Below are 10,024 nucleotides of genomic sequence, written 5' to 3'. Positions count from 1 at the left end.
TTGCAAACAGATTTCTGACTCTAGATTCAGATTTGTAATCCACAACAACAGGGCGCCTCGGGTTGGCAAGGGGGACGTTGGTAGTTTTATTTTCAGTAATCTGAATGAATCGAGTCAGATAATTATGTCCGGTAGATGTCGCTCTCTCCGGCAGCGATTTTGCATTCGTGATTCTGCAATGTCAACGCCGCAGAGAAAGGCCGGAAGTGACGTACCTAGTCCATGTAAAATGGCGTCGCTCTCGTTGTCATAACCAAAACACATAATACGATCTTAAAGGTATTGGAAGATTAAAAGAACGGTAGAGTTTAGCGGTGGAAATATAAACAGCTTGTCGTTGGTTGGATCCAGCTAAGGTAACTAAGTCGTTAGCTAAATTACTGTGAGCGATTTGAGGCATTTAAAAAACTTTTACATTGCAGCTAACAGTAGCGTGTGTAACGTTAGCGTAGTTCAACCTGTGTGTGAGGGAGCTTGAGGCCACAGGTCCTGATGAGGAGTTTATGTTATTGTAGACAGAATTTCTTATCGAACACGTCATTGTGTCTGTCTAGGTGACAGCGTCAGTCATGACCGAGCAGGCTAACAGTAACGGCGGCTCCGAGGGGATCGTGGGCCTGGATGAGCCCAAGAAGATGACCAGGGAGGATTGGAGGAAGAAGAAGGAGCTGGAGGAGCAGAGGAAGCTTGGAAATGCTCCAGCTGAGGTGGATGAGGAGGGGAAGTAAGTTTATGAGATGAGCAAATTAGTGAGTAAATGAACGACACATCCCTTTGAAATGAGACGGTAAATTAGCCTTTGTCGTCATTTGCCCCTGATAATTAAAACAGACATGTTTTCTACCCTTTCTTAATAGGTTCAGCGTTATCAATGCAGTTTTCAGGGCAACATGCTCCCTCATGCGGCTCAAATTTGAACTGCAGATGTAAAACTTCAATAAGTGTACCGAACAGAACGTCATAACTTTCATAACGAGACTTTAGGGAGTCAAGCGCAGGCCGAAGCTGTGGCCAGTTGTGCACATATGGATGTAAACACTCCATTCACACACACTGCTACTCGTAGACCATTGTGTTAGCAGTGACCTTCTTGACCAGGATGATTACTACCTTATCAGAGAGGTGGGGAAACAAAGCTTAACCAAATCACTTTATATGAGAGATGTGCCATTCATATGTGCTGCAGGCACAGAGTTTTTGGCAAAAGTTCTGCTATATCAGCACATATGGAAGCGTGGCAGTATAACGGCAATAACAGTCCCTGAAAAACGAACCCGGCAGCAGCAAAATATGAACTATACCATAAAACAAAAAGCCTCTGGAATGCATTATAATTGCATGTGATCGTTGTTGAAGTCGTTCAAAGAGGAACATGTATTTGAAGTACTTTCATGCACACCAATTAATTTTACTGTGCTGCAGGTTTTGCATATTTTTTCATTCTAGCACATTTTAACCCTCGTACCACCGACCCTGCTATGATGCAGCTTGATGACATGGAAGCTGATAAAAGATGGGAACCTCTTCCATAACCTAACCCATTACTCTCCAACTCGATAAATTATATCACAGAACGCATTAAACTGCTGGTGTCAGTTGTTTACCAACTTTACTGATCTTTATCGAGTCTGACGATATCAGCGGGCCTCTTAGATTTATGATGCACACATTTGGTTATGGAGCATTTCATCCGTCTCTTCCTCTTTTATCCAGGGACATAAATCCTCACATCCCTCAGTATATTTCATCAGTGCCGTGGTACATCGACCCATCAAAGAGGCCCACTCTTAAACATCAGAGACCACAGAGTGAAAATCAGAGTCAATACTCAGCCATCGGGGAATGGTATAAGAGAGGAGTGCAAGAGGTATGACTGAGGGGAATCACTTTTTATACAGCCAATACAAGCAAACTTTAAATTGAATACCTTTTTATTTTTGCCTTTCCAAGCAGAATTCCGTCATCACCAAATTCCGTAAGGGTGCCTGTGAAAACTGCGGTGCCATGACACACAAGAAAAAGGATTGTTTGGAGGTAAAACTTAAACAGAGGAGATTAATTATTTGTTCATTTTCATCACATCTCTGCTCCTAAACTTAAACCTGTGACCTTTCATGCTCTCCTTCCAGCGACCCAGAAAAGTTGGGGCAAAGTTCACAGGAACCGGCATCGCTCCAGATGAGCATGCACAGATCCAGCTCACTTTGGACTATGATGGAAAGCGGGATCGCTGGAATGGCTACGACCCTGAGGAACACCAGCGTATTGTGGAGGAGTACGCCAAAGTGGATCTGGTGAGGCAGCCCACCCGGTTTTGTCTTTGGTGTTGAGAACGAGAAACTGAACTACAGGAGTGAACGCGACCTTCATCTGTGGCGTTTACTGCCAACGTTCAGATTCCTTATTTGTTTCTTGCAGGCCAAAAGAACACTGAAGGCCCAGAAGCTTCAGGATGAGCTGGCTTCAGGAAAACTGGACCAAACTGTAAGTGTTGACTCAGATCAGGACTATTCCGACATGTCACATCTAACAGATGAAAAGCAAGATTTATGCCATGTCACCTTTTCTCTGCAGGAGCGCGAACATGACAGTGAGGATGAGGATGAAGACAAATATGCAGATGATATCGACATGCCCGGTCAGAACTTTGACTCCAAGAGGCGAATCACCGTCAGGAACCTGCGTATCAGAGAAGACACCGCCAAAGTAAGAGAAACAGGAATCTTCGTGTCAAATATTGTTCCGATTTCTTTAGAATAATATTTTCCAACCATGGTGATGAGGATTTGTTCAGCTTTACTGCATGCTTTCTGATTTCAAGCTTTTGATTGTTGCTAACCCAGTAATATGAACCCCCCCCCCAGTACTTGAGGAACTTGGACCCAAATTCTGCGTACTACGATCCAAAGACTCGAGCTATGAGAGAGAATCCATATTCTAGCACTGGCATGAACCCTGACGAGTAGGTTACTGCTGCTGGATCATCTCACATCCCGGGAATTCTCAGTAGCTCACATTGATCATGCTTGTTTGTTTGCTTGTTTATAGAGTTGGGTATGCTGGAGACAATTTCGCTCGCTATTCAGGAGACACGATCACCATGGCTCAAACACAGTGTAAGTCACTAAGGCGTCACACCAGTGACCATTAGTGTTCACTTTATACCCTATAGTTAGTTTTAATTGCTGGGTTTGACAGTACATCCAAAACGCTCATCGTTTAACAGTTTCTTCTGCATGGTGTATATAAATATCGCAAAACATAAAGTAGAAATTGAAGTCGTTTTATTTAAGCTGCTAGCATTGGACTTGATTTATATGATTTGCTTTTGGCCTGTTGTTGGCAGAAGAGAAGAAAATTCATAGTAACTTTTAGATGTAGCGGAAACCGCTATTTGTAAAAAAATATATATATATATATATCATGTGGGTCAGTCTTCCGGGATCGTGGATGGCAACAAGATAAAAATGTCCATTTGGATTGCATCTGGTGACTTTTTACTTTCACTTGATTTTACTACTCGTCGTGTGGTCGCTGTATTCTGTGGTCAAGTCAGCTGCCTGAGAGCTGAAGGAAGAATTTCTGAATCAGAAATTCAAAATGCAACTGTCACGTCTTTGTAGGGAGACAACGAGCCACAAACGAACTTAAATCATCATTAAGTCCAGCACGCAAAGGAGAAACTCTTATGACAATGTTTTCTCAGTAATGAAATGTGGCCTAAAGGTTCTGCAAGTGTTGCATTGTTGTCTTCTCTTGGTAGTGTTCGCGTGGGAGGCCTACGAGAGAGGCTCTGAGGTGCACCTGCAGGCCGACCCCACCAAGCTGGAGCTCCTCCATCGCTCCTTCAAGGTCAAGAAGGAGGACTTCAAAGAGACGCAGAGGGCGGGCATCCTGGAGAAGGTAGTCTGCAGACATTTACGCTGATAACTTGTGCGTGTTTACTATAAGATGTCCATTTTAAGGCGTGTCAGAATGATGAATGAAGGCCAACCAGCAACATCCATCCGTGCTGCTCTCATATTCTGAAAATGGCAGTATTCTCTCATCCAGTTTATTCTGCATGCTGTTCGTGGAGTATTCATGTTTGGTTTCTGAAGCTCTGCACAATCTGCAATTGACTACCAGTGTGATCTAAAAAAAAACAAAAAAAACCCCAAAACTATTTGTGTTGGTGATCTGGTTTTTCCCAGTTATCAGCTGCTATCTGGGACAACTCAAAATAACAGTGAGTCGATGAATCAAGAGTCCATCAGCTTCATGAACGCTGCCTGTGCTTTTTTGTGTGTGATGTCACCAGTATGGTGGCGAAGAGCACTTGAACGCGCCGCCGCGGGAGCTGCTGTTGGCTCAGACGGAGGACTATGTGGAGTATTCCCGTCACGGCGCCGTACTGAAGGGTCTGGAGAAGGCTGTAGCTCGCTCCAAGTACGAGGAGGACGTGCTCATCAACAACCACACTGTAAGGATGCGGAACACGTGCTCCTCCATACATGTTGTTCTCGTTGGTTGCTGCTAAAGGAAAGCGCTCCTGTCTTCAGTGTATCTGGGGCTCCTACTGGAAGGACGGCTGCTGGGGGTACAAGTGCTGCCACTCCATGGTCAAACAGAGTTACTGCACAGGAGAGGCTGGAATTGGAATAGTGAGTACACACACTGACAGTGTTCAGATGCTCTGTTTGTAACTTCGATTTATAACTCACCTATGTTTTTTTTTGTTTTTTTGTTTTAAATAATCTGTAGAGCAACTCTGAGTGCGTTCCATTTGAAGAAGGACTGAAAGAGCCACAGCAGGAAGAGGAAGAGCCCAAGTCTCTGCTGGAGGTATCGACTTGACTTAAGCTACCGGTGTTTTTATTGTCAAATGTGGATTTCAGTGTGTGGTCATCGTGTTTTCAATCGTCAGATGCATCAAGATAAGATGAAAGAGAAGAAGAAGAAAAAGAAGAGCAAAAAGAACAAGAAGCACGACTCTGACAGCAGCGACTCTGAGGACGAAGAGAAGAAGAAGGAGAAGCTGAAGAAGGTAAGATAGCAAAAAGGTTGTGTGTTATTTCATTGGGATCTGTGTTTTTCTGACTGACTCACAATGTTCTTCCTCTCAGGCTCTGGAAGCAGAAGATAAGCGAGTGAAGCAGGTGGAAGCCATGATGCAGCTGGATGAGAGGAAGAGGCCATACTACAGCCTGCAGGAAGTGAAGGCACCCACCGAGGAGGAGATGGAGGCATTCCGCATGAAGCGCTGCCGGCCAGATGACCCCATGGCTTCCTTCCTAGGACAGTGACCTCCTCTTAGCCTGTCACCAAAGACTCTAGCGGAGCAGTGGCTCGCTGGAAAAATGTCCAGCACAATCTCATACACTTTTAGAATGGGCCGAAGTGTAGGTGATAGACAAAGGACGTGGAGAGTTTGTGTAAGTTTCTTGAGATTTGTGTCAATTACACTGCGGTTGAAAACAAAATGGAGCAGCCCACAGTGTCAAGAGGCATGTGAGACGAGGAACACAATTGTTTTTTGGGTCTGTTTTTTTTTTTTTTAATAAAATTGTGCTACATGTTGTGTGAACATTTAAGTTTTTTTTTTCTTTTAGAGTGAGAATGCATTTCACTGTAAATATGACCAGAATCTTCAATTTCAACAGCTGCCCCTCTCTCAGATGTAAATACAGACCTACGGGAGTTTAAACCTTTCCTTCGAAGTCGGGCTTTCCACTTTAAAAAGGTAAACCGATTCATATTAAAAAAATAACTCGTGGAAATTGTCTGTGGAATTTTATTGATTGACTGTGGGGTTTTTCTTCTTCTTTTTTTTAGTCTTTTCATGTAACATATAAATAGGACAATTAATACCCTCTTTTATAACTTTACTGCCTTGTCTATTTTATGTGTTTTATTTGGGGAAAATGAATGTTTTTCTCCTGAATACCTTAAATGTTTTATAACTGGTTGGCTTGCTGAGATGAGAGTGGAACCTGCGTTGCTAGGTAACAGACATTAAAGTTGATCCCTTATGCTAATTAAGCATTTCGGATCCTCTGAGGAATATCTGATTTGTGAAGTATTGATTTACATAAACAGATCTTGAAAACCCTATCTTGTGCTCTTCATATCAGAGGTTTCTGTCTGCCCGAGGTTTCAGAAACGTATTGGAATCACATTACTGGATGGGAATCTTACCACCGTGTCAGGTTCTTCTGGATCAGTGGCTTCTGACATGAAAATGTATCATTTTTCTCACTGTTCAGTTAAAACGTTGTTCCAAAACCTCAGCCAGGAAGTTATAAACTGCTCCTGAGCTTTTGACATAAGCTCTTTTCCTTTTTTTACTGCCTCATAGCAACAAAACAACTTCTCTTTTACTTCTGGTCAAGTTAAAAATCAGGAACAGGAGGGGCTGCCTCGCCCAACAGCTGGGCCAGAGCCTCTCTCTCTCATTTCTGGCCCTGCATAAACACAAACACATCTGGTAATATTCATTGCATACAGTGTTGCAGACATCAGTTCCACTGATTTTACTCTACATCCTTAATACATGAAAAGTAAATCAAAAGGTTTGTACTCCATTCCATTAAAATCATGTTATGTAATAACCATTTTCCCAGAGTGTGCGTCTACTAATGCATCCCCGCTTCAGCTGCTCAGGCACTGTTGCACTGACTTGAATTCGGTGACATCATGTTGGAAGTATTTTTTTGGCTGAGTGCTTGTTGCAGCAGGGCGGATGTTGTGGACTGCGATTCACTGGGCTGCACATTTCTTTGCAGGACTTCTGATGAACAATGCGATCTCAAACCATTATTAGAAAATCATGTTGGGAAGTTTTCTGCACTCTCATGTAGACAAAGGAGTCGAATATTGAGGAAAGTGCGGAACTGGTGAGGTTTTCTGAGATTCTCTCTCTCATGCATGCTTTGATTCAACCCGTGCACGAGTAAAAGATATTTCTCAGCACTCCTGGTATGGAACTAACCGCAGCATTTATCTTCTAAGTATTGACATGTTTTTGTTGGTATGCTTGTACCACACCACCCTCCTTGTTAGCCTCACTGGCAGAGTTTATGTCTTTTTTGGATGTTTGCATCATCTGATTGCTGCTGTCACACCCCAAAAATAAATGTACTGTAATACTAAGAAAGATTTCCTTCATCTTTCTGTGACTCCGCAGTGACCATCATGCTTCAGATATGTGGGCTTCTCTTTTTGCTGTCAGTTGTATTCTCCCAGACAACATATTCTACACCCAAGAAAGGTCGCAACATCACCATTAACTCCTCACAGCTGGTGTGTAGTCTACCAGGCCCGGCAGGGCCTGCAGGGAACCCAGGAATGCCTGGATCACCAGGGTCCATGGGTCCAATGGGGGCCCCTGGGAGGGATGGCCCAGATGGGAAAGATGGAGAGAAAGGAGAAAAGGGAGACAGAGGTACTTACCCAGATGACATGGCATGTTCCAACACGTTCTGAGGATGTCTAAAAGAAAATGAAAACACTTAGTTTAAGGAATATTTCAAAGATGCTTTTCATAAAATTAATGTTTCAGTTTCATAATAATAAGTAATAAGTTTGGGAAGTGTGACGGCTGATTTGTTTAGAGGCCCGGGACAAACATTCTGTATAGAATCATGATTTTGAACTGAATAAATTGGCTCAAGACAGTCATATGTTACATCTATTTGGTGACTGTTAGTACAGCAGTCAGTTACACAGAATTATTTCGTCTTTCATGCATTGTCATATTAACAAGTGAAGCATTGATTATTAATGACAGCACTGTTTCGTGGTTATTTCTGTCACCTGTTTTTACATGTGTCACAGTTCCTCCAAGGCGAATGAGAAACTGTCACACATTCTTGACTTCTTTTATTCTGAGTATCTCTGATGAACAAGAACATTATCTTATCATTCTGTTGTTATTTATTGTCTTCTGTCAGGTGATCCAGGCAGGACGGGGAATCAAGGCAAGCCAGGTTTGAAAGGCCGTGAGGGTGTCATTGGCAAGGCTGGACCTCGGGGACTTAAGGGGCTTCGTGGAGTACCAGGGGTGGCAGGAAAAAGGGGACAAAAGGGAGAAGGGGGTGATGTGGGCCTGCCAGGAGCTCCAGGAGGCTGCAACTGTGGCAGCGCAGCCCGTTCAGCTTTCTCTGTAGCTGTGACAAAGAGCTACCCTAAAGAGCGGATGCCGATCCGCTTCAGCCGGATCCTGCTGAATGAGGGGAATCACTACAATGCCAGCAGTGGAAAGTTCGTCTGCGCCGTCCCTGGGGTCTATTATTTCACCTATGACATCACACTGGCTAATAAGCACTTGGCCATCGGATTGGTGCACAATGGACAATACAAGATCAAGACTTTTGATGCAAATACAGGGAACCATGATGTGGCATCCGGTTCCACTGTTCTCCACCTGCGGCGTTTGGATCAGGTCTGGCTGCAGATTTTCTACTCGGAGCAAAACGGACTCTTCTTTGACCCCTTCTGGACGGACAGCACTTTCACTGGCTTCCTCATCTACGCGGACCAGGATTATCTAAATGAGGCTGACAGGAAAGCTAATGCTAAGGGTGGTAGTTAAAATATTTTTCTGAAACACTATTTTCAAATTCAGGTTTGGAAATATTTTTCAACCACGATGAAATTCAACACCTGAGTTCCAACACCAGGTGGCGGTAAAGGAAAGAAGACAGCAACTAAACCGGAGTCTCTTAATCATGTTTTAGTATTCTCAAGTCATATGTTTCTCGGTGCCACATTTCAATAAATTTTTTATTCAACATTAATCAATACTTAATTAACTTAAAGATACCCACCACATGTGTTTTGATGCATGTAAAAGTACAACATTAGTTACTATAATGTGTGTTACACAAAAGAGTTGAGTTAAAAACACATTTGCATCTCCCTCAACAGCAGTTGTAGCGTTTATTACTATGCAAGTATTTCTAATTTCACCTGTTTAACTGCTGGACTCAAGATGTCTCCTGTTGGTCCAGGCTCACTCTCACTAAACTGGAGGCTTCATGCTTCTGTATCACACTTGTTTTTGTCGAATGTTGAATCGAGATCAGCTTCCTAAATATTTGCAATTTCACTAAATATGTTCGCAGATTCTAAACATCAGCTCGTCACTGAGCCCATTGAAAATTGTACACGATTGTTAGTGAATTTGAAAACATCCTTCCACTGTCAAACTCTGCAGATACATGATCCTACACAGTGAAGCTCGAACGTTTAAAAACACAAGTTGACTGGAGGGGACTTTAATCGAAATTTCTTAACCCGTAACTGCAACAGACATTTAGCTTGTTTCTTTTTTCTCACATCCTGAGATTCTTTAAATGGTACCAAGGGACTTCCCTGAATTCCCAGAAACAGAAGGAACTAATCAATATTTGATTCATTGATTTGATGTGGGCGGGACAAACGGACGAAAGGGTATAAAAGAACCAGTGGCTGAAAGTGCGCACACATCTGAACACGATAACAGCTGTTCCTTCACTCTAGGAAATCTAATGACACACTCAGGGAGGAAGTAATGTCACCTTTACATATTTTAGCACATTAAAAATAAAAGTACGACATGACATGAAAACATGTTGAAATTATTTCAGAAACAATGTACAAGCAGTATTTCACTTTTGCACCCTGTGCAGGAGAGGCTGCATTTACATTAAACAGGTCAGGTCATAATTGTGTGTGTGGGCTGTGAGAATATGATTGGGTAATGAAATCCGTGCAACATTGTGCTACCAAAAGGATATTCTTACATTTCTTCACTTCTTTCTCATTTTGGGCTGATTTTTTTTTTTTTTTAACAAAAAGTAGTCTCAAACAAAGAATCCAACTCATGTTAGTAAAATGGTCTCTGGTGGAACAGTTACAACCTCCAGTAATTAACAACTGGGTTAAAATACGTTGCATTTTATGCAATATTCCTATTAAAACCACTACTACTACTTATACTACAACTATAACTATTACTGCTAATAGTACTTATGATAATAATAATCTAAAATATTATTTTTAA

At 42.4% G+C, this 10,024-nt stretch overlaps 2 protein-coding genes across 3 annotated transcripts; both read left to right on the top strand.

Moving 5' to 3' along the window:
• Nucleotides 1–199: 199 nt before the first annotated feature.
• Nucleotides 200–5,759, top strand: slu7 (SLU7 homolog, splicing factor). Of its 2 annotated transcripts, none has more exons than XM_086221497.1 (15): nucleotides 200–356; nucleotides 555–724; nucleotides 1,714–1,867; nucleotides 1,954–2,034; nucleotides 2,130–2,294; nucleotides 2,419–2,484; nucleotides 2,575–2,706; nucleotides 2,865–2,962; nucleotides 3,049–3,116; nucleotides 3,764–3,903; nucleotides 4,301–4,462; nucleotides 4,542–4,643; nucleotides 4,744–4,824; nucleotides 4,907–5,026; nucleotides 5,106–5,759. In XM_086221497.1, the coding sequence occupies exons 2-15, from the start codon at nucleotides 570–572 to the stop codon at nucleotides 5,283–5,285; spliced, it is 1,704 nt and encodes a 567-aa protein (XP_086077623.1). In that variant the 5' UTR covers nucleotides 200–356; nucleotides 555–569; the 3' UTR covers nucleotides 5,286–5,759. The 2 variants fall into 2 exon arrangements, with proteins under 2 accessions (XP_086077623.1, XP_086077622.1); XM_086221496.1 differs by having other exon boundaries at nucleotides 1,951–2,034.
• A 152-nt stretch (nucleotides 5,760–5,911) lies between these two features.
• Nucleotides 5,912–9,960, top strand: c1qtnf2 (C1q and TNF related 2). The gene is made up of 3 exons (XM_086221498.1): nucleotides 5,912–6,875; nucleotides 7,166–7,423; nucleotides 7,932–9,960. Exons 2-3 carry the CDS (start codon nucleotides 7,174–7,176, stop codon nucleotides 8,570–8,572), a joined length of 891 nt encoding a protein of 296 aa, XP_086077624.1. The 5' UTR covers nucleotides 5,912–6,875; nucleotides 7,166–7,173; the 3' UTR covers nucleotides 8,573–9,960.
• The last annotated feature ends 64 nt before the right edge of the window (nucleotides 9,961–10,024 follow it).

The sequence above is a fragment of the Aulostomus chinensis genome, chromosome 13 (assembly GCF_037954235.1).
Source record: "Aulostomus chinensis isolate RoL2024-O1b breed Wild chromosome 13, RoL_Achi_v1.0, whole genome shotgun sequence".
NCBI classification, from domain to species: Eukaryota; Metazoa; Chordata; class Actinopteri; order Syngnathiformes; family Aulostomidae; genus Aulostomus; species Aulostomus chinensis.
The sequence above is the reverse complement of the archived record's forward strand: the minus strand, read 5'-3'. Positions and strand labels throughout refer to the sequence as shown.